At 42.3% G+C, this 25,056-nt stretch overlaps 1 protein-coding gene across 1 annotated transcript; it reads right to left on the reverse strand.

The window, feature by feature from the left end:
* Positions 1 to 7,599: 7,599 nt before the first annotated feature.
* On the reverse strand, positions 7,600 to 12,235 carry APLNR (apelin receptor). The gene has a single exon (XM_020792257.3). It carries the CDS (start codon positions 10,624 to 10,626, stop codon positions 9,505 to 9,507), a length of 1,122 nt encoding a protein of 373 aa, XP_020647916.2. The 5' UTR covers positions 10,627 to 12,235; the 3' UTR covers positions 7,600 to 9,504.
* Positions 12,236 to 25,056: the final 12,821 nt, after the last annotated feature.

Raw genomic sequence — 25,056 nt, forward strand, 5'->3', positions numbered from 1 at the left:
AGTAACAAACCTCAGCCTCATGCTTCCATTCTTTTTTTTTTAGGACTACATGGACATAAGGAAGAGGTAAACATCTCACATACAGTTAACAAAACTATCCAGAGGTAAACTCTGGTAACAATGGAAATATGTGGTATCCTACCTGTACATTCAGCTTACTCAATTACATAGCATAATGTGCCCTAATGGATATTTAGCCTTTTGATTCTGAAGACTCTGCCTCTACATGACTTGAACTAAGATACAAAAGTGAAGCCATGATCAGGATAAATATTTAATTATTTGCATTACTTTGCATCATATTGGGAGAGTAACATTAAATAATCCTGCTTAAAGACGAATACATAACACTGTGCTCATCGTGTGCTTCCATGTTGCCATCGGTGAAAAAAGGAACTAAAGTCTTGTTGGACCAGATCCAGGAACTTGTGGCTCTTCAGATGCTCTTGAATGCCAGTTCCCATCAGCTCTAGTCAGCTTGCCAAAGAGCAAGTATAATAGGAACACATTTCCTGTTGTGCCGAACAATCAAAAATTTGTGAGAAGATTCCATTACAAGACCTTGAGCAAGGTATAACGAAGTCTGAGAATTACTAATTAATGGTAAGTTGACAGGTGATATTAGGAAAAAAGGGGAGGTTGTTAAATAATTTTGTTGCTATCTGGCCAGATTTTTTTGAACATTGTGTTACTGAAAGGGGTAGGCCAATTACACAAACAAGAGATAAGGAATTTTTGGAAGGGGCATCATAAACATTGGACTGTAAAGGAAACATACCTTTATTGGTCCTGCTGGTGGGTGCACTGATTTAGTTATGTCTGGTCAGTTGATCTAATGTAATTCATGTGTACATTTTTCTTATTATAATTGTTTTGGTATATATTTATGTTACTAGTTTCTTTTTGTTATTTTTTGTTGCATAAAGTGTAGTATTAATAAAAATTAATAATAAAAACCCAAAACAAAAGACACAAGACCCAGAAAATGTCCAGACAGACATATCACTTGGTACTTGGATCGCTCTTGGTGCTCTTTGGTTTGAATCAAATTATGTGTTTTGACTTTAGAGCAATCCGTCCTACACTTCTTTAGAGCAGCCCCACTCCTTTTTGTCCCAGCACTAGGGATACAATTTTGGGGCACAATTCAGAACACTCCTAATTATCCCCCTCTGCGGCTTGTGCAGATGGTTACTTTGCACCAAAATAGAGTTGTAAGCAGTGTTATCTGAGGTGACAACCCTGTGATGTAACAGGTCGGTTGTGGCATTGAAAAGGATTACAGAGAACCCCCTTCTCTATTTTTATCTACTCTACCATTTTAAATTTTTAAAATATATTTTATTATTGATACAGATAACCTTGGCGATCTTCTGTGTGCAATGCTAGATAGATGCATTGCTGTTTCACTGTGTGCCTTAAGAAAGAAAGAAAGAAAGAAAGAAAGAAAGAAAGAAAGAAAGAAAGAAAGAAAGAAAGAAAGAAAGAAAGAAAGAAAGAAAGAAAGAAAGAAAGAAAGAAAGAAAGAAAGAAGGAAAGTCACCACGGCTTGCTGAATTATGGCTGCAGGAAAAGGTTGGGAAGGAGAGTGTGATTAATTGAAAGGGGGACACATTGAAATGATCCAAAAACTTGCCTGGACTCTTCTTGTGGAAGGAAAAAAAATTGATCAGTGTGAAGGGAAGAATTGCTCAAGTGAGAGATAAAGTAGATCACTGTGAAGATAAGAACCTTTTAAGTGCTGACCAGACTTCTCCCATCTGGACTTGCCACTATCCTCTCCTTTCAGAGAATGGAACAAGAAATGGCAAGATGAGACCTTAGGTGCTTGTCAATTCAGTTTCATATGTATTTTATTTAATTTGTGGAAGCAGAGACTTTGGGAAAGAATCCTGGTGCAGTCCGGATTTTGAAATGTCTCTGTCACCCTGAAGAGAATTTCTTACTATTACACAGCATACTCTGAACTTCAGTCTAATTGCTGGTGACTCCGTTTACAGCTCTGAGAAGAAACTAACATTTTGCAACACCTCTTGTGAAAAGGAAGAGAAGAAAGGCGAAATCCGCAGATCACATTTCAGAGCATCAGGGAGGACTCAGCCATTAATCTTTAAAGCTGCTAATCAGCCACCTAAGCCAGTACAGTCAGTACTTTGCTGTAACTTGTACCCAAAAAGGCTTCAGAGTGCAGTCCTACAATCCTGCTTGTCCTGCAGCAGCTGAAGAGGATGCTGACTTGGCATTACCAACCTTTCCCTCCAGGCCTGGAAACATTTGAAAAGTAATTTGTTACAGTTACATATAGTTCCAATTAATCCACTAGTAATAAAATATTGTTACGGTTAAAACAATTTAAAAGTAGTTTTACTTCTATTATTCTTAGTATTCCCACAATCATTTCAAGTTCTCATGTTAGAAAGAGAGACGGCCTTGGCTGTTTCCCCTTTGGTTATATTGTCCTTAATACAGTGCTGGAGGCCCTCAAGGATATGAGGCTTTGCTCTTTCTTGACCAGATTTCATATCCTACTTGTTGGTCACTCCTGCCACTTTACAATGTCAGTGCAACACCCCTGACATGAAAGAAAATATACATGATTTGCACTTGCATGTAACTGAAATTTGAGTAATTGCCTAGCAGCAAAAGATGCCAAATTAATGGCCAGTGTTTAGATGCTTCATTAGTTCTCAGTGCAGTTTCGTGTCATGGTGGTCCTGCAAAGTGTTAAGGATTTGGCTTTCCCTGGGATTACAGTTAGGAAGAGGCAGAAAGAGGAATGTCTCACAGGGAAGACCTGTGGAGACCGGAAAGTACTACTTTTAAGTGGTTGTGGTTGCACCATCTTTTGGAAGTAATGAGCTGGTGAGGGAAATGAAACATGCTTTCTTCCCTTGGCTCCACCTCAGGGAAAGAAGAGATTTCCCCCAAGTGCAGATTGACTTGATGGGGTGACACCGGCAAATGTGTCATAAAGCTATCACATTCCCACAGATTTTCACACCATTTGCCCCTCTTTATTGTCAGGAGAGGATGAAGAGGGAACCTACCGGCAAGGGCTAATTGGATTCATTGCTGAGGGGAGAAAAAGAGACAGAAGAGATGGTGCCACAGGTAAACAACTTTTAATTTCACATGTACAAATAAGCTCTGCAGCAGCTGAACTGTGTATAGGAATATGCTCAAATAACACAATAGTCTGGAAAGTGTTCCAAAACAGAGTGTTCTTAGAAGCTTTAGACAGTGCTGGACCTGAGGAGTCATTTTCCACCAATCTTACTTTGCCCACACCTGTTTAGGACCTGAGGAAGGTTCTTCATTCTTCCTCCTTTCCCACAACTCTGAATGGAAAGTCTTTGAAACTGCAAATTGCCTCAAAAGGAGCCTCCAGATGCTCACCTTTACTCTTGGTCAGATTTCGCTTTTATTCCCCTCACAGCATTGCCACTGTGACATAAAGAAGACATATTTATTTGCTGTCTCCCCCAGCTGCCCCTCGCAGGAATTGCCGCTTGTCCCAAAGGTACAGGGTAAGTACGTAGGGCTGCTGAGGCAAAGGCATTCCGTTCCCTGAAATTTCAAGAGTCAGAACCTGAGACCAGGAGGCGAACTCTGTGACATCACAGCAGCAAGGCAGACAGGGGTTGGGAAGGGGGCTAAGACCAAGAGGAATCTGGGTAACACTTGAAAAACCAGGTAACAAGGCAACTCAGAGGCAAGAAGAAAGCATGGGAGTAGAGTTAGTCTGGCATCCAATGTGCCCAGCAGCTGCAACAATTCCTGCTAGGACTCACACCCTACGTAGCCTCATCTTCATCATACAGGGGAGATTTTTCCATCCCTGTGCTGTTGATGGAGCCTGTGGGAAGCCCATGGGGGAGCTTTTTCCTAGGCCCAGTCGCCAGGGAACATGTGCCATTAGAAGCCTCTTGAGTTGCAGTGCTGACCCCTGAACTTCCATGATGGCTCAAGGGCATGAAACCATGTGCTCTCCCTTCCGTCCCCTCCTCTTCCTCCTGGCCTTTTTCTGCACCAAGCATCAGTGGGCCTTGGCACCTTGGTATAAAGCCACTTTACAAGCAAAAATATGATCTGTTTGTATGCAAAGAGATAAAGAGAAATGGGACCAGTCCATCTGACAGAGACAAAAATGCTGTACACAGAGCAACACTAGGAATATGCGAAAAAAGAAAGGCTGTGCATGTTGGAAAGAGGGCAGAGAGTGAGGTTCTTTGGCCTCTACTCCTTTCTCATCCAGGTCACAGAATCTTCCCATGGCACAAACGTGTTAGCTGGGGGGAAAGAAGTTTAGATTCAATTAGGTGGTTTGGTTGGTGAGAACAAACTGAAGGAAGAGCAGAGGACTCTTTGGGCCCTGCACTTTTGTCACTGGCCAAGCAGCAACTAAATATGTCAAGGCACCTATTTCCATTTTTTTTTTTAAGTACCGGTTGTTTCAGTGATGGGAAGGATCCATCTTTGGTGGCTTACTCAAGATTGCTGCTTCACACATGTAAGTATTGCTTGATGTCACCACTATAGGCATGCCTGTGTAAAGTTCAAGCATATATATTTGGGTTTGACACATGCGCATATCTAATCAGCACGTTTCTGCCTCCCAAAATACTGTATGTAGTCAATGCATTTTAATCACAGTTGGAGAAATAGGAAGAGTTCTCCTTTCTCCAAAAATCACTAGTTTTCCTAAATGTACTATGCACAAAACCACATATTGAAGAACTAATCACAAACTGAGATTTGTAAAGAATCATGATGCAGCCATCAATGTGTGCATTCTCACCATTGAAAACACTAGGGTCCCTTGGGAAAAAAGTTCTAAATGCCTCTTGTAGAAAGAAAAGATTCTTCTCTGGCCCAAAAGTTTCCTGGAGGACTCTAAAAAAGAAGCCAAAAACTGAACATGAATCAGATTCCTAGATTTACTCCTGTTGTGTATGTGCAGTCTTTCCTCTGGATTCCTCACTCATTCCTCCTTCCCAATTTGCTTATCTCTTCAGTCCTGATTTGCACCTCCTCTTACCTCCTTCAGCTTTTACCATGCACATACACATCCAATGGCATCATTCTGTGCATTACAGCCCATTCTATCATCCAACAGACTGTGATTAATCAAGCTTTATTTATTCATTATATACAACAATCCATCACATAAAGCTGGCAGCCAATAAAACAGGGATCCATTTAATGCACTCTGAATCATGCATACCTGATTTTGCAGCCACAAGCAGCCTGATACTACTGGGAGGGATTCGGATATTTCTCTTAGTGAAAGTGCACCAGTCTTCACCACACTCACACATTGGGTTCTCGCCTACTTTTCAGGATGGAGTTGGAGGAGACAACCACAGTCTTTGCAATGAAAGTTCTGAAGTACAAGTTTGTGGTCCTTCTCTCCCCCCTGCATTCAAAATATTTCATCCCCGCTTCTGCATGTTCAGTTCTTAGGATAAAGGCTGTAGTTTATCAAAGAACTCTGGCATGCCCAGAAAGAGCTGGGTAAAACCTTAGGGAATCAGGTCCAAAACAGACATTCAAGATAACCCTTAGCCCTGGTCTCTATGTTGCAGTGAGGTGATGGGAGGCATTCTTTCTGTGTTTGTTAAATCAGTCTTCAAAGAACCCACACATTTGAGTTCTGAAGACCAGTCACCAGGTAAAGCAAGCTAATATAATCCTAGAGTTGAGAGAATCTTGAGCTATGATGCTCAGGTTCATGAAGAATTTTCCTCTTCCAGTCATGGCTAATGTCTGTTTTTCACTGCATTTTATATACATAGGCAAGTGCACTTAATGAAAGACAAAATGTGAGAGAGCTCCTTAAAATGTGAAGCATCTTCATCTTCAAACAGTTCAGGTTCCTTGGTAAGTGTCTGGTGTGATCTTCACAAACTGATTGCTGTATGGGACAGAGGAAATGGAGTTACCCTGATATGGAGCCTTGGACCATCGGGCACATTGGCATCTCAGGGAATGACTATACTTCACCACATCTCCAGGCAGGGAGACAGATCACAGAGCAATGTTGGAGGAGAAAACATTCCATTTATTGCCTGTTGGTAGCTTTAGTGGCTAGGCACCTACCTCCACCCCACTCCCAACCACTGTGTGTGCTGTGCAAGTAATATGTGTTTAGGAAGTAGGGTAGGAAATCCACTTGGTCTGTCTTGCACACAAACACCATCTTGTAATAGTTACACAAGGACCTGCCTTCTTTGACTTGGTCTTGAAACCACAGGGAATGAGAAGCAGCTGATCTGGCAACCTTGTCAAGGCTGGCAGTGAGGCCAGAAAACGGAAAGTTACACTGAAGGCTGTCATTTTTCCTCCCTCCTTCCATTTCTTAGAATTCATCTCAGCAAAGATCACTGAGGTTGACATTGTTTACCTACTCTCAATTCCTAATTTTATTTCCAGCTCTTGGTCTTTTTTTAGCTGACTGTTTCAAAATTTTGCTCAACTAAGGAACCTAGAATAAGAGAACAACATCAGTGTCCTATGGAGATTACTGTCGTGTCTTGGAACATTGGATCATTGCATTACTTCTGCCCAATGTATCAGGACCCAATCCATAACAATCTGGCCTGCTTCTGGTCCCAAATGAATGAAAGTGCTAACAGTTGCAACAATTCTTCTCAACTTCCAGCATACTGCTATGTCTATAGTGTATTCTGCTATAATAGGAAGAACGAGGTAGTCACTAGAAGCATTTTATATATTCAGCAGAATCAAGTGGTAAAGATTCCATTGCACCATTTCAGGTTGCAGTCATGGGTTTGCATCTGAATCCATCCATCTAAAAGCTTACTTTATAACTGGAAAACCAGCATGCCAGGAAGGAGGCTTTAGTCTACTGTTCTCTCTAACATGCTAGTTTTCTGGAAAAGTTTTCTTGGGGGAGTGTTCAAACATTTTAGCCTCTTGATTGTGTAATCCAGAAAATTGCAAAATCCAGGAGGACCTTTCCATTAGGTTATGTCAAATGGCATAACTGGACCACAGTCAATAGCATCCTCCCTCCAGCACAAAAGCTGTCTACTCAGCAATGTTTAATACATGATCAGTAGTGCTTGGTTTTCATTTGTGTAAAATTAAACAGACACACCTATACTGCATAAAGACAGCAATTACGTAGACTATACACATTTTATGGACTAATTGTTCTACAATTAGAAAACAGGGGAATCCTGAAATTGAAGGTATTACTAGATGGGAAATAGATTTAGGTTTAGTGAGGGAGTTGGAGGGGTACGTATGTTTGTTTCAATAAGACAATTATAAAAATATTTACACACTGCAGTTTTTCTCCCCACATAAAGAAAATTTAAAGCCATTTCTTGGTTTCCACTATTTGCCTAACCCTTAAAAACTCAGCAACAGTTTTACATAACTGGATAACTTGGTGGTCTAGGTAGAGCCAGAGGCTGGGCGTTTGATTCCCCACTGTGCCTTCTTCATGGGGGCTGGACCTGATGATCCACAGGGTCCCTTCTAGCTCTGCAGTTCTAAGAGTGCTATATAACAAAGCTCCAGAAATTTATTTTAACAATGACATTTTTTTAAAAAAACTTCCAGACACAAAAATATAATTGCAAGAAGACTCTAGTTTTTTGTTTGGTTTTCTGTGTTTGTGTTTTGGTCAAGCATTTTTCCAGGCGCCTTTGTTAATATTAACAGAGTATGCACTTTTTACAAAGAAGCATTTCCACATACAAAATATTTGCCAACAGAAAGATTCCATAGTATCACTGATAAGAAAAGCTCACATTATTTTTGCTATGCGGCTTACTGTATTACTCTTGTGAATAAACATTAAAAAATCATGTGCAAGTTTCAGTTTGGATCCACCCAATCCTTTAAAGGGCAACTCTGTACTGTCTGCAGAAGTGTGGTGGCATTTTATCACTTTTCTTTCTATTAATTATAAAAGGGAAGTGCTGTACACATGTTCTAACATTCTGGGAGAAACCAGCTCCCAGTGATTTCTGGGAAAAGGACATTAAAAATGAATCATGTAACATAAGAACCAAGAAGATACTGCTTTTAAATCACCCATTTAACTTCTCATAGTATTTGGCTGGCAATAAAAAAAGTAGGAGGGGGTTAAAAAAGGAAACAGAGATAGGGAGAGAAAACAACAAAGAGATGCACAATTTTATAATTGTTTTCAGAGAATGTTGTGAGGCATATTTCTCCTATAAACTGGTTCATAGAAGACCCAAGTCTTATGTCAGTAATGCTAGTCCTTGTGCTAGCTATTTAAAAGGATTTCATGCTGCGGCTGTGACATCATGTCTGACCCTTAAAAGTACAGAACAGCTGGAGCTGATCATAACAAGAAGAATGCAGCCCTTGGTGTGGGTACACAAATGTCCTCATTAGTTCTAGCTCGAAAAGACCACCACTCAGCAATAGGAAATAGTTTTGGTTAAATTACTGTAGTTACATGTGACACTGAACATGGTTATATGCATATATCAAGGGAGAGTGGAATGCATTGCTCTGCAGATGTTGTTGAAGTACAGCTCCCATCATCTGTGATTATTGGACCTTCTGGCCAGGACCGATAGGATCTGAACATCTGGAGAGCTCCGGGTTCCTCATTTCTAACTGATACCTGCTGTTCCCGATTCTATAAATTGTGGATGACATGGCAGTTCAGGATTTGACTTAAGTTGAATGAGATAAGTGTGTATAGTATGTGTTCCTGAACAGAATATAATACATTTCATCTCCAAGGAGAACTGGTTGTCCCTTACCTGCCTCCATCCTTTCCTGCCCCGTTATAGGAATGTCACACAATATTAAAGTGTGCACACAGACCCCCATGCATGCAATACGTTGCCCTCTTTTCTTATTGCATAGAGGAGAAACAGAAGGCTAGGGGGCAACTAAGTTAAAATTTCTCAGAGGCAATTGTTTTCTGCTGTCAAGCAAGAACTGACTTATAGCAACCCTAACAAGGCTTTCAAGGTAAGTGAGATATTTAAGGAGGGGTTTTACCTGGTTTTACTAGGGCAGATACACCATGAGTTTCCATGGCTGAGCAGGGATTCAAACTCAGGTCTCCTGAGTCCTAGCCATCACTCCATCCAGTCCAACACACTTGGAAATCTTCAGGGGCAGTAGACATAGCAATTGTATGGAAGAGATGTGCTTCAGCACTAACATATTCTGTATTTTTAAGATACAAAGTGAAAAGAGTGGCTCTATATGTTTTTAAGGAGCCTGATTTATCCTATCACTACAGGACATTCCTCATTAAAAGAGGCCAGGTGACAACATTAGAATGAGTAACCCAGCAGAGCAGACGCAAAGGAAGGAGGGAATGGAAAGATGCAAGGTAGTTTTTTTAAAAAAATGAAAAAAAAAGCATAAGACATTGGACTATAGAAGAGTTAAAATGATAGGAGAAGATACAAAATGAAAGAAAGGGATGCTCATTATATATAACGTCCATCATAATTGCTTGATCTTCTCATCCCACATTTACCCACGAAGCAAAGTCTCCTGGGTTGGGAAACCCTGTTTCTCCCGCTGTGGGTCCAGTCCTTTCCCTGGATGGTTCTGGCTGTGGCCAGAGGAGTAACTAGCTGACTTATCTCCACTAGCTCCTGCAAAATGCCCTGTGGTGCAACAGAGGACAGCAGCACAGGCCTGTCGGAAGCGAGGGTCAAAGAAGGCGTAGAGGAAAGGGTTGAGGCAGCTGTTGACATAGGCCAGGCAGCTGCAGTAAGGGTGAACGTTGCTAAGAAAGGCGTGGAAGCTGCAGGATAACGGCATCACCTCCCAGTCCATCAGCATATAGATGGTTTTCACCAGATGGAGGGGCAGCCAGCAGGCTGCAAATGTGGCCACCAGGACAATGATAATTGTCAGCAGGCGCTTCCTCTTCCTCAGCCCTTCGCTGTGCTCCTTTCGGAAGTGGCCAGCAATGGTGCGGGCAATAAAGAAGTAGCAGGTCAACATGATAGCAAAAGGCACCACGAAGCCCATCAGGGTGGAGGACAAGCCCAGCCATGTTTCCCAGGCAGCCTCTGTCTCGTTGGTGGCCACACTGGAGAAATCCATGAAGCATGTCACTTTGTCGTATTCAGGGTTGAGCACTCCTGCACTCCGAAAGATCATGGCTGGTAAAGCCAGGAGGGCTGCCATGGCCCAAAGGGTAATAGTCACCAGAAGTCCACTGGCCTTCGACCTCAGTTTGGCATTTGCGATGGGGCGGACGATGGCCAAATAGCGGTCAAAGCTGAGCCCTGTGAGGCAGAAGACGCTGGCATACATGTTGACAAAGACCAGATAGCTGCTGAGTTTGCAGGCAAAAGAGCCAAAGGGCCAATGGTAGTCTAAGATGGCATAGGTAGACCAGAGTGGTAAGGTAATGACAAAGGTCAAGTCAGCCACTGCCAGATTGGCAATGAATGTATCCGCAGATCGCCTTTTCTCCTGGCCTCCCCGGAAAATGGTCCACAGCACTAGGCCATTGCCAGTAGTGCCTAGGAAGAAAACAAGCAAGTAGATGGAGGGAATTAGGATCTTTGAGGAACTCCACTCACCGTAGTCACATTCCTCAGTGGCTGAGTGGCTGTCTGTGTCATTGTCAAACTCCATGCCTGCTTGAGAAAGAAGAGGAGAATGGGTTCTGGATAAGAAGAGCTTCTCCTCTGATTTTGTATAATCCTTCCCTGATCTGGATCCACGTTGTCAAAGTTCCTTCCTTGTTGCTGGGAGGAAAACACTCCCGGTCTCTCAGCTCATTTGCCTCTCTCCTTTTGTTCTCTCTTCACAAGCTTTCGGCAGATCTGGCCAATGCCTTGGTTGGTTTCTGTGTCATCTCTCTGTCTCTCTCACTCACACACCCAGCATACAATCAGATGTAGCAGTTCCTTCCTTTTAACTTGTCTTGATATCCCCAGCCCCCTTTCCCACCCCTCCCCTTGCTTTCACTCAACATCCTTCTGTGAATTAGATAAACTGACCCCTGTGGTGCTGGGCAGCTCCATCTGTCACTGGGATCCACCCACTTACAAACACACCATACAGATATTCTCACCCTTGCACCCCTGAGCAAGGAAAGGAAGGCAACTTAAGACCAACTGTGATTGGGGTGGGGGGCAAAGGTGGAGATAATCATAAAGCCACAGTTCACAGATGCCTTGTTAAGTCAAATCAATCTTGCCTAGTTTATCTGCCAGCTTTGTTCAGTTGCAGGATCACTACGGTCACATCCACTTTCAGTTAATCCTGCTGAAACTTCTTGCTAAACCGCAGAAGCCTGTGCTGCAGGGTCAGAAGATCAAGCAGTCGTAAGATCGAATCCACGCAACGGAGTGAGCGCCCGTCGCTTTTCCCAGCTCCCGCCAACCTGGCGGTTCGAAAGCATGCAAATGCAAGTAGATAAATAAGGACCACCTCGGTGGGAAGGTAACAGCGTTCCGTGTCTAAGTCGCACTGGCCATGTGACCACGGAAGATTGTCTTCGGACAAAACGCTGGTTCTATGGCTTGGAAATGGGGATGAGCACCGCCCCCCAGAGTCAAACACGACTGGACAAAAATTGTCAAGGGGAACCTTTTTACCTTACTCATATTCACCTCACTCTAAGACTTCCATATCAAAAAGCTGTGCTGTTTGTGCATGCAAACAGAGCAGAGCCAGGCAGAAGGTGGCCAATAAAAGTCTTGTCTGCATAACCGGAGCAAGTCAATCTGTGCCCACAGAAGATCAAGTGGAATATTTAAATACATTTTGCCATGCCTTGGGAAGAATAAGGACAGGTTAATGAAGATGACAGGCACTACTTGGATTCCCAGCAAACACCTAATGGAGAAAGATGACATGTTGGACACGGGGAGAGGGTTCTGGGATATTCCTGGATTGGTGAGTAGAATACAGTGGACAGAAGTTTCAAAGGTAATGTACAAAGAGCTACATAGACACAACATTTGAAGGCGATAATGGGCATCACCAACCTGAAAATTCTATAGACTTTAAACTGACTTCCTTGTTCTGAGCCTCCAAGATCACTACCAGTGTTGTATCTTTATGCTCAAACATATTTTAAACCAAGCAAGCAAACACTGAAGCAAGTCTTTATTTGAACTGGAATACTTTAGTCTGTTCCTTTAAAAAGCAGCCACGAAATCTAACCACCACCACCACCACTACCACCATCATCTTAGAACTGCAGAGCTGGAGGGGACCCTGTGGATCATCGAGGCCATCCCTGTCAAGGAGGCACAGGGGGGGAATTGAGCCCCCAACCATACCTAAGCCACTATCCAGCAATTATCATCAGATTCTTTTGGGCTCATCTGGGCATTAATTTTGCTGCTTTAAGGTTCTCCAATGCCAGTTGAACTCTCGCCATTCTGTCTTGTCAATGTGCTTTTGCATGTACACACTTCCATTACACACAACAGGCACTAACCATGTATGACAAAATGCACATCATCTTCCTATGGAATCCAAAATGTCATGTTGAAACTTTCATCCTCGTATCAATATGAGATATGTGCATGCTGAAGTGGGGCAGGAGCACAGATGGACTCCCTCTCTCGTGTGGGATCACAGCTTCAAGAGAGAAGGTAAAATGACAACCCTCTTAAAATTATAGCATCTATGAATCAGCAATCCAGACAGGATGCCCTGTGTTTTTTTTTAAATGGCAGTCTTAGAGTGAGATGAATACAGATATATATAGGAGTTTCAAGACAGGTTCAGTTGCACGAAACTCTAAAAAATTTATAGGGCAAAATACCAGCTCTTACTGTCTCATTTGCCAGATGATCATATAGGAGGTCTATGTTAACGAACTCATGGTATATGCATCCTGACATAGCAGATCTCCCTAAATCTATTGGTTAAATTCAGACTCTCCCCCTCGCTATGAAAGCAGCAGATACAATCAGCTAGATCTAGATGGCTGGTGGGAGTTTTATCTGCTTTTGAAAAATATATGGCTTATTGGATTAGAATTTGGCTTCTGTGCCGACCATAATGGCAGCCCTGCTGACCAGAGACGCCTTTGGCCTTTGATGTGCTGATTTCATTATCACTTCTTTGTGCTTTGCTGCTCTGCCTGATAAATACTGATGGCTGTTCTGGTCCTCGTCCATTTTCCTGTGTTTATAACAGCTAGGGTGTATGTGCTGTGATGCCACCAGCATAGCTACAAGGCCATTCAGGTCTGGAGCTCTATGCTCTCAACCGTTTAACTTCTCCACTAGTTAAGACATCCCCAGAATTTCCACACTATCTTGAATATGATTTGCCTTTCCCCAAGCACCTCTACAGCGTGTAATGATTTCCTTACAAAAATGCTGAGGTGCCAAATAAGGAGATAGAATCACCAATTCAAAATCACCCAGCGAGTTTCCTAACTTCAGAGAGTTGGACCTAATCCAACATTCCAATCACTCCACCACTAGTAATATGGCAGACCCAGAGCGTGCAGTATCCAGGCTCCAGGACATTCTGAGTAGTGGGGACTATGAATTCACCCACCACACCCCTCAAGCTTCCCTGTTCCCTCTGAATGTCGCTGTAATCCTCACTCTAACTGCAGTAACACGAAGCATTTGGATGTATTTTGGGACTTGAATGAATAATTAAGAGCCATTCACTTTACAAAAGACTTAATCATCTCAACATATCAATTATTGAGAAGAACCAATGCAGCTGCTTGCATTTTTGGACTCAATTTTTATGAGGCAAAGTAGCTTTGGGAACTGTCGTGATGAGTATCTGCACTTTCAAATTTACCATCATGCTACTGTGTACCATACTGGCTTTCACAGTGTCTCCTCAGGAGACGTTTGCATGGACAGATTGGGAACTTAGACATGTCTTAGACAAGCAAGTGATTTTCCCTAATCACATTAAAAAATCTGTTGCAATTGGGAAGCCAGACCTTTCAGACCCTAATATATCAGTCCAGGCCTTGATCATCATTCAGTTATCACCTACCGTTCTTGATTTGGAGAGTACTTTGAACCCTTGCATCTGTTGGATATACGTATTGCACCCCCATTATTAATGCCTTTGAGGTAGTTTTTAGCTGGGAGGGACTTTTCTGGACTGTGGTTGCTGCCAGTAAACTCAGCAGCATACGTCCGTCTTTGCCTCAGAGTTCTTTTCCCACCTTTTTTCAGGGTTTAGTTAGTGTATTGTAAGTGTTAATTACAGAGTCAGAAGTGATGAGTGAAGTATTCTGTCAGCAATGTAACCAGTTAGTTAATAATGAAGTAAATTAACCAGGTAAGTTCAGTAATGTAACAAGTTAACGTTTCCATAAAATGTGATGTTTGGTTTTATATAAGAACTCTAAGTAAATGGAAATGTTTGTTCTTCTAATTTACCAGAATTTCTGGGTGAATGTATTGAAACAAATAACTTGAGGTGAACTAGCAAACGAGGGATGGTCTACTCAGGGAGACTAGGTTCAGTCTGTTCGGTGGATTCCTGGCTGAACCATTTCGTCTGCTGCATAAGAAGAAATTTAATTACTGTTTTAAATTAAGGCCACACAACAATTTACTCACACCAAACTTTGCCAAAACACCACTAACATTGACTACAGATGCAGTCAGGCAGATGAGTGGGCAAAATTTTGAGTTCTCCAGACTGGACATTAAATGAAGAGAAAAGAAGGTGGTCGGATTCATCTCTGAGCCTGGATGCCCAGGTTTTAGCAGTAGCCAGGAGTGCCTTTGCACAATTAAAACCAGTGTGCCAGCTGCACCCATTCCTGGAGAGGTTTGATCTGGCCACAGTGATACATGCCTTAGTTGCATCCCGGCTAGATTATTGCAATGCACTCTATGTGGGGCTGCCTCTGGAAAATCTGGAAACTTCAGAGGGCCCAAAACACAGGAGCCAGATTACTGACTGGGGCTGGTTACACAGATCTCATAACCCTCCATTACACCCCAGATTGTAATCTACCCAGGATGTAACTGACGCATGTGTCACCATGGCCAGATCAGACCTCTCTCCAAGAATGGTTGCCGATCCATTTCTGGGCACGATTCAAAGTGTTGGTTTTTTAACTTATAAAAGCCCTAAATGCCTTTGGTCCAAGCTAGCTAAAAGAAACTTGCCAGTGTGTCTTTCCCCAAGGTTAACTACTTGCCTCACCAGATCCTCCCAGGCCTTGCTCCTCTGGGTGGCCACTTCAAGGGACGTCAGGAAGTTAGCCACAAGGAGCTGGGCCCTCTTTGTGCTGGCACCCACACGATGGAGCCAGCTGCCAGTGAAAGTGCCTGCCCCCCCCCCACTCTCCTAACATTCAAAGGCTTCTGAAGACTTTTCTTTATAAATAAAGTGCTTCTGTGCAATCCACCTTCTGTTCTGTTCGCACATTTAAGTAATATGCCTCTTCTACTTTCAGTGGTATTTGTGATTTGATTCAGGACTTGATTTTAATGTTAATTCTATTTAAGATGTTTTATTATAATATTGTTAACCGTCCAGAATAGTGCTGTGAATGCATGCATGCATGCATACATTTCTTTCTCTTAGGACAGGCTTTCCTTACTGCATTGAATGTGTTTTGGTGTTGCTTATGTCTTTTTGTACAGTAATTGTTTGATACTTTTTAGTATGTGTATACTAACTGTTGTTAGCTTTAATATTATCTTTAATAATATAAGTCACCTTGGGCCCTTTTAAGGAGAAAGGTGGGGTAAAAATGTTTTAAACCTACATAGGGCTTTTCTCATAAGATTAACATATGGAGCTATAGGTTCCATTTCAGACTGTAGGAAATTCAGCTGGAGTGATACAGCCCTCAGTATTAATAATGCATACATAGACCCCAGCACACAAACATCCTTGCATGTCAGCACCCACACAATTACATCCCCCAACCCACACACCAACCTACTGAAAGTCTTCGACATGCAAGTTCTTTTGAAAGTGGTAGCATATCAGAAATAATGATTGCTTCTGCTGAAATAGACTATAATTTACAAAATTACGCCATCAGGAGTGTGTTGGTCTTTCAAAAGTCACAAAGCTCTTGTTTTTGCTACAACAGATTAAGAGTATTACCCCTCTAGAATTTGCTTCTTCATGGAAGCTGCTCACAGAGAATGCATTTAGAACTGGCCTGCACTGGCTCCGTCTTGCATAATAATGTAAGAAGGCTGTGCTGGACCAGACTGAAGATCCACCTAATTCAGTGTCATGTTTTCCTTCACCAATCTAATAGAAGGTCAAAAGGTGAAGATGAGAGCAATAGGCATCTCCTTGTCTTCCCCCAACTGGCTAACAAATAATGGCCAGAAGCATACTGTTCCTGAACTGGAGGCTTCACAGAGCCATCATAACTAGTAATCATGGATAAGTCTCATTTATCAGTTGCTCGTCTCATCCCTTTTTAATGCCATCTCTCATGCCCAGTATCTCATCTTTCCAACAGCAAATCCTGAAAATTGCTTGCTTGTTGCAAGTACTGTTCAAGATGCTCATTTTGCTCTTGAAAAATCTTAAATGCAGAAAGCCTAGCACAGAGATCACCTTCCTTCCCTCTTATGTACCATCATTTACAATCTCAAGGTTAACATTAAAAAGAAACCAGGAGACGTGTCCATTCCAAATGCTTCTCAGATTAATTGCATCCATCCAATCCCCAGAGGCCTTCCCCCTTCGAAATGCAAAAGAGGAGGCTAGCCTAGGCATGTCTTGAGAGTGAAGAAGATTGATGGGGGAGCTGAGCAAGCGCTAACAATCTCATCCTATTTTAAAAGACTTTAAAAATGTGTCATAATTGTGTCTGACACCTGAGCAACTGACGGCTGCAATCCCTGTTCCAGAAACATTTTTTTTTAAAATGAGACCTCTGTAAAGAGTGACTTCCACCTCTAAATTGCTCGTTCAAACTTGTGATGGGACAATTGGACCCATTACCAAGTAGAAAAACAACTGGATCAGCAAATACAATTTTTTGATGTGAAAATTGCCGAAATTGCCTGAGTGACTATCATCCTGCAGTGAATGTATGGCCCTTTCTCTTCTCCTCTCCTCCTCTTTCCATTCTGTTTGTGTTCACAAGCCCCAGCATTTGAAACTTCTGTGGAGTACCAGGCTGCTATTCAATGGTGAGGTAGAATTTTATCTGCTGAGGTGTATTAAAATGCTGCAGGAATCTTTCCTCCACATATCTGGCAATTGTATCTCTGATTCTGCTACAGCTTGGAAGTAACTAGTTGCAAGTACGTATAAGTTACTATGCAATTTGCTGTGTTTTGTTGCAAAGGTGACATTTAGCGCAGTGGCAGAGAATTCCTTTGCTTGTCTTTCAGGTTGACAAATTAGAAGTCTTTTTTTTTCTTTCTCCTTTGCTCTTTACCAGCATCCAAGAGCTCAAATTTCCACTCACCCCATCCTGGCACCTCTCCCTGGGCCCATTCTGTGATTGTTGGGCCGGTAGAGACAGCTGAACGGCTGGAGAGCCAGGTGGCATTTGACTAAGGAAGCTGGTGATGCCTCAGGATGAGACCATCTTCTCATCCTGCCTTAGCTCCCCTCTCTTCCCCCTCACTTTTTATTATTTCCACCTAAGCATTACTCCATGGCCAAGTTTGCTTGGGGAAGCACCAGGTCTAGACAGCAGTCTGGACAGGAATTGTGTTAAATCCCATGTTTGCTGTTAAGTCCCATTTCGATCATTTATACCAGTGGCTCCCAACCTTGGGTATTCCAGGTGTTCTTGTGACTGCAGTTCCCAGAAACCTCCACTACCAGTTGTACTAGCTGGCATTTCTGGGAGATGCAGTCCAGAAACACCTGGGTTACTTAAGACTGGGAACCATTGGTCTATACCACTAGGGTTCTTTCTTTCTAATGCCAAAAAGTAACTAATTTACTATTGAGAAACAGGAAAATATTAAAGCGTTTGTGGGCTGAAGCCATTTAATCCAATGGGCTGCAGTTCACAAAAGTCAAATGTCAAATAAAATTTGCCAGTCCATAAAATACCACAAGACCCTGTTGACTTTGCTGCAACAGATTGCCCCCATCAGAAATTTTCATTTTGTGCCTAGAATTATAACCATGATTACTTTCAAAAGTAAGTTTCCCAGTTGCAAGTACATCTTGATGGCGGAAAAGTTGCCTGCCAGATATGGTGGAGGAAGGAAATGGAATGGAGACAGGAAGGGAAGGCAGGAAAAGAAGAAATGGGTGCTGGACCCAAGATACAGTAAGCAAATATTTATAGCTTGCCTTACTGTAACAATGAGGGGATGTAAACAACAGAGAATCTCCGCTTGGATACCGAACAACCTCATCCAACAGAGAGTAAGGGAGGTAGCATCTCTTTCCATCTGGAGCACAACCATTGTACTGTAAAGGCATTTCAGGGCAAGCTAGCCCAACATGTCATAACCACATTTCACTTTGTGGAACTTTCTATATTCACTAAAACTTCTAGGCACAAAAGTCTGAATGGGAAGTGAAACTCAGGAGGCCATTGGCCATGCAATGTTGTGAAGAGGTGGCACAGAGAATCCTTAAAATTACTTACTTTGTGAATTGTAACTTCCACATGTGTGTGTGTGTGCTGTTTCCATAAGTGCCACTTCTACATCATTTCGGAAGCTGAAAAGAAGCTACAATGGCAGAGGCTAAGGCAGAGCAACATGTGCTGTGTGTCACCAGGTATCTTAAACACAATAATCATTAGTTTTTTGTGATACTCACATCACCATAATTCCATATAGCAACCGTAACAGTTGAAATGAGCGTGCAAGAGCCACAGCATTTTCCCAGAGCTTATTTCATCTCCATCCCAGGAAAAAATGCCATATGGCAGCAACTGAAGCACAGTGGGAAGTACAATAGCTTGCCAATGAAGTTCAATTCAATTTAGAAAATGTACTTACAACTAGTTGTTTTTAAACAAGCCAGACAATAAAAATATTGTGATTTAATAATGGTCTGATCAGTAACACAATTTTAATGAGAGGTTACTCCTTTAAACAAGACATAGCTGGCCGTTCTGTTGTAAACTACAGTAATGTAACTTCTGTGGCATTTTAGTTTATTTATGGTAGTATTCTTAATGTTGTCTCTGTCTGTTTCTTATTCTCTCAGATCACTATATGTGCCCTTTGGGTAGCAGAAGAGCAGGATATAAATAGATTATTTACTTAGAAAAGCTCTCTATTGCTTCCAGTTTCCAGTAATGAGAACAGTACTGCAAGTAAGCATAATTCCTAAGTACATCATGTTTCTATGTGTACAAGTGCATCATGCAACTAGCTGCAATCTCTGGTGTTTAAACTGAAGATGACTGTAGTGCTCAGACATGAATCCTGAATGAAAATATAGTGCTGGTGAGGAGGGGAAATAAATCCATGTTACTGAAATCATGAAAAAGGACATCTATGCTGAATCTCTGCAGTGCTTTTCACATTCCCCACTTAGGATTGCCACCTTGTACATTAACCAAAGAGGAAACACATTAGAGGTGTGCATTAAATTTGCATGTGTCTTACATTTACCAAAGCAGATTTAAAAATAGTTACTACATTTGACATAGAAATGCAGTGCATCTCATCATAGCAACGCATGACTGCAATGAGGTGACCTCTCTACCTTCCCAGTCTGCTGTCCAGGTACTGTTGATGGCCAATTTTAAGACAATGATCCCCCTTCTCACAGCTCTTCTCTTTAAAGTGGACAGACTGGACGGCCCTTCAGACAAGAATCTATGTGACATGTTTCTGCCCTAGAGGCAGGAGGTGGTTGCTAGAGATTTGCCTAAAATAAATCAGTGGCATCTGGAAGGTTAGCACAACTGTAAAACCATGCAGGGATTAAAGGAATTATGGCATAGGTGGTAGAGGTGGCACAGGGTGCAGTTATTGAGGATTTTCAGTCACCAAACCACTTCACTACTTTAATATCAAATCACTCCAAGATCTTCAGAGGGATTTCAGAAATGACTCAGTAATATTTTCCTTAGCAGGCACACTTCCTCATCTGAATGTATAATTTCCAAGATCACAGTCATACACTCTACTGACCTGAATTACTATTAGGACTCCGACAAAAAGTGCCCCCCCCCCCTTTTTCAAATCCAGCCATCTTTTGCTAAGTTAACTATTTTATCCATATAAATGGCAAAACCTGATTATGAGTGGAACAAGTGGTACAGCAGGTTTCTGGCACACCTGGGTTAGGAACAGAATGGCTTCAAAAGCTTGGCTACACCACCATCAGCCCCCCAATCCTGTTTGGCTTGCAGAACTATGCAACTCTGTCTGCTACATAGCATAATGGAATGTAGGTACAAATTTACCACCTCATCTCATACAACTGACTTGACTTGCGACATGACCTCAAAGGTTGGCTGTCACACAGCTACATAAGCCAATTGAAGTCCATTTTTCAATGGCAAGATATGGCAATGTTGGGGCCTCTCTAAAGGTGGTCCCGGATGGTCATTCCTAGTCCAAGCCGGCACACTCACCAAGTAAGTAAGACTGCAACTCCCAGCATGGCAGATCATTGCCCATACCAGCTGGGCAGGGTTGTGGCACTAAAGCTGATAGAAGGGGGGATATGTGCAGATTCCGCTGTAATCCACCTATGCGAGTGGACAGGACCCAGTCTCATGGACGAGGAAAGGATAATTCATTGTGATGTACCATTTTAAAGGAATCCGTTAAGATAAGTTTTAGATCCCAAAATGATGAAAGTGTGGTTTTACATGAGATGCATTTGAAAACCTTTAAGAATTTCAATATAAGAAGCATCTATTTTAGTTAGTGTTGTGAAAACCAGCTGCTTTGCATTATTTCTAGAATTATAATTTGACATGGAGGTGATGTGCAAAATTGCAACCGTATTTGATTTGCCCAAGTCTCTTCAAAAGATGATTGGGACAAAAAGAAAATCCTGCTCATGGAAGTTGGCCAATGTGAGACTTTTAAAAAAATCTTACTGGAAATGTTGAGGCAATCACGCAATTTAAATTTGGCAAACCAACTACTACAATCAAATTTGGGTTTGACACAGTTGCTTTAAACTTCCTCACATTTTTTTTCTTTAAAACATATGGATTTTGAAATGACTTCCATAATCTCTTCTGTTATACAGCCCAATGAAAGACTGGAAACTCATGACCGTCCACATGTTGGATAATTGCCATCATTGTTATTGGTCATGTGATGACAGGAACTAATATTGCATATATGGTGGGTTACAGGTACCCCACTTCCATTCCATCCCAAATTTGTTGCCCCCACTCATGGAATTCACTGCAATCTTGATTCCTAGTTCACAGTATATCATGTTCATCCTAAAGCTTCCAATGGAAGCATTGATATGCTGTAGCTCAGTAGTAGGGCATGCTTGGCCTTCCAGAAAATCCCAGGTTCTATCTCTGGCAATTTAAAAGCGCCGAGGAAGGTCTTTCCTGAAACTTTGGAAAGGTGCTGCTGATCAGAGTCAACAATACTGGGCTAGATGGAGAACAGTCTATCAGCATTGCATGTTCCTGATAGAGCTACAATGCTTTGTTGCCTAGAATAAATACTGTACAGTAATCGATGGAACCATTCTATTTACAACCACAAGTTTGTGCTGCTGTGATTAGTCTTTTTTCCCCCCCTACTGCTATGACAGAACTGATTTTACCTTCTCCTGTTCTTGTTACCTTTGCTGAGGAACACAGAAAGCACCTCCTGGAAGAATATGAGGATTGTGAACACATTCAGTCATCCCTGGGCAGTGAGAGTGCTGCTGGCTAACCCTTCCACTCTGGAAGAACCCCTGGATTCCTGCTGACATGAACAAAGATCTTTGCTTCTCATTGAAAACCACAGCAAGACTTACTGGCTGCCAGTTTAACAAGTGTCACAGTGGCCTCTGGTGGCAGCAAGACATAGATTCAGGCAAACCCTGCAACCTATGTGAAATGGCAACACTACAGCACAACTTTTAAAAACCAGATCATGTTAGGGACACTTGAATCAAAGGAAGGCATATAGGTGTTATTTCTGCACCTCAGTGCACTGACTAAATTGTTTTTAACCTACAACTCTATGGGCCCAAGTTCAATATTCTGTTCAATTAACCACTGCTAACAATTGAGATGGATCGCCCCAGAAGGCTGATGGATCCAAATGGTTTCCTGCAGGCTCTTGGGGAGCTTCCTGTCACCTTGACAGGCAATTCTGTTGAAACGATGGTTGACCTCCGGAGTGGGGAAATGGCCAGGGCTGTTGACACGATCACTGCTTTACTTAGGAGCTAGTGGTGAAACGAGTGGGATGGAGACTAGAGCAGTTGACGGCAGAAAACTCAGAAACAATCTGACCAAACATGGCTTGAAAGGTCTCTTCCATGGAAGTCGTGACAACAAAGTCATCCTTTTCTGCCACCATTGCATCTGCACAGTGTCATCTGGCAAAATCCTTTCATGTACTCAAGGGCCTATTACATGCTGGTCTGCACAAAGAGAATGTCGACCAAACTGTTGTTTGCTGTGAAAAAAATCCCATGACACTTTGCAGGCAAAATCACTTAGATCCGTTCTGACTTGGGATGCTGTAGTTGATACAGGTTATGTGGATCTAACTACGGCTCCTGCCTGTCCTATGTTAATAGGCAAGTTTCAGTTTTTGAGACTGGTGATGTGGACAGGATTCTTGGAGAGGTGAAGGCTACCATATGTCAACTGGACCCCTTGCCCTTCCTGGTTTATAAAAGCTACCAGTAAGGGACTGCCCAAGAGGGGATGAGAAGCAGTGAATGCCTCCTTGCAGCAGGGCAGTATCCCAGAATGCTTGAAGGAGACAGCAGAAAGACCACTGCTGAAAACAAACGGTCTTTGGATCCCACAGTATTGAATAATTACTACCCAATCCCTAATGTTCCATTCTTAGGCAAGGCGTTAGAGCACATTGTGGCTCCTCAGCTCAAGGGATTCCTGGAAAAAAATGGATTATCTAGATCAATTTCCAGGTTGCCTTGGTTGATGACTTATGCTGGGAACTGGACGGAGGAGGGAGTGTGTCTCTGTTGGTTCTGCTGGACCTCTCAGTGGCTTTCAATACCATTGACCATGGTATCCCTCTGGGCCATTTCTCTTGGATGGGACTTAGTCCTTCCTGGAGGGGAAAACTCAAGAGGGTGGTGCTGGGGGAGTCCTGTTCAATGCCCTGGTTGTTGGTTTGTGGGGTCCCCCAGGGTACTGCTTTGTCCTGTATGCTATTCAACATCTACATGAAACTGCTGGGAGTTTTAGTTTGGTGTCACCAGTATGCAGATGGCATCCAATTCTATCTTTCTTTTCCATCTAAATCCAAGGAAGATGTTTCAGTTCTAGATCAGTGTCTGGTGTTAGTAATGGACTGGATGAGGGCAAATACACTGATACGTGCGTCAGCAAGACAAAGGTAGTCCTGGGTCAGCTGAAAGGCAGATCAAGGAATAGGGATTCAGTTTGTGCCGAAAGGGGTTACACTTCCTCAGAAAATACAGTTGCACAGCTTAGGGTTGCTCCTGGGTTTGTCTCTGAGCCCGGCTGCCCAGGTCTTGGAGGTGGTCAGAAGTACCTTTTCACAGTTAAAATTGATGCGCCATCCATGCCCATTTCTTGAGAAGTCTGATTTGGCCATAGTGACACATAACTTAGTTACAGCTGTCTTGGATTACTGTAGCACCCTTTACATGGGAATGCCTTTGGAAAGTTTTCCGAAACTCCAGCAAGTCCCAAATACAACCTGACTGTTGACTAGGACTGGTTAGAGGGAACATGTAACTCTCCTATCACAACAGCTCCACTGGCTGCCAAACTGTTTCCGGGCACAATTCAAAATGCTGGTTTTAACCTATAAAACCCTGAATGGTGTGGGTCCAAGCTATCTAAAAGACTGTATGTCCCTTTATGGGCCTAATCAGGTATTAAGATCATCAGGAAAGGCTTTTCTTTCAATCCCAACACCATCACAGGTGTGGTTTGGTGGGGATGCAGGAGAGGCTCTTCTCTGTTGCTGCTCCCAGACTTTTGAACTCCTTCTCATGTGAGGCCAGGCTTCCTCTTCAGGCAAGCTTTCCTTTAAATGACTGGCGCATCAAGGGGATTTTTTAAGGGATCATTTTATTGTGTATTTTACTTGTGTTTTAAATCTTGCTCTTATTATGAGTTTCAATATATTTACTTAATGCTTTTTAAATACTGTAATGATTTATTATTGGTTTTTAAATTCTTTTCTTTTAATACTGTAAACTGCCTTGGATCCTTTAGGAGAAAGGTGGCATATACATGTTTTAAATAAATAAATAACAAAACTTACCTCCGCCTTTGTTACTCTGATCCTCTTGCCTGAAGATCCAATCAAGGTCCCAAAAAGCAGAGTGGCATTAAGAGAAGAGTGCCAATATAGAGCTCAAAAGGAGCTCTGCACTTGCATAGCTGCAATCCAGGAATAAGAAGCATTTGCCTATACATATACAATTGCATTTTAAGGTCAAGTGTTATGTACTGGTATGGTATAAATGTGCTTCCTTATAGCCCTGAACCTGTATTAAACAGCGGAAGATCTTGCTGATATTAACCCCTCCTAAGGTTCAAGAGGTACCTAAGAAAACCAGCTTTAGTGTGAATATGCATATAAAGGTACATTTTTAAAAGATGGGAAAAGGAGGCACAGCATATTTATCCTCCTGCAGATCAAATCTAGCTTTCATAACTTCTGCATGGCCTCCAAATACATCCACCAGCAAGTCAAGGGCAGATTCAGCCAACAGCCCAGCCCATCATACCGTATGTTATGTAAACTATCTGCTATTTTTCCAAAGTGCTGCATGTACATTTAAGTAATTCAGAGGCTACTCAGGGTTGAAAGGAAGAAAACAAAATCATCTTTCTGAATGTAACAGCAACCTATGGTCTGCATGTTTTCCTTGGTCACTTTCTGTACAATCCCGAAACTCCAGAGATTTTCACCCATTTATATCCACAGTCCAGTTTGCTATACAGAGATGTAGTCTTTTTTTCATTGAGAAAAAGGCCAGGCAACAGCA

The sequence above is a fragment of the Pogona vitticeps genome, chromosome 1, assembly GCF_051106095.1.
Source record: "Pogona vitticeps strain Pit_001003342236 chromosome 1, PviZW2.1, whole genome shotgun sequence".
Taxonomy (NCBI): Eukaryota; Metazoa; Chordata; class Lepidosauria; order Squamata; family Agamidae; genus Pogona; species Pogona vitticeps.

Coding starts and splice junctions, on each gene's coding strand:
- APLNR (XM_020792257.3), bottom strand. CDS start 10,626: ATGGAGTTTGACAATGACACAGACAGCCACTCAGCCACTGAGGAATGT.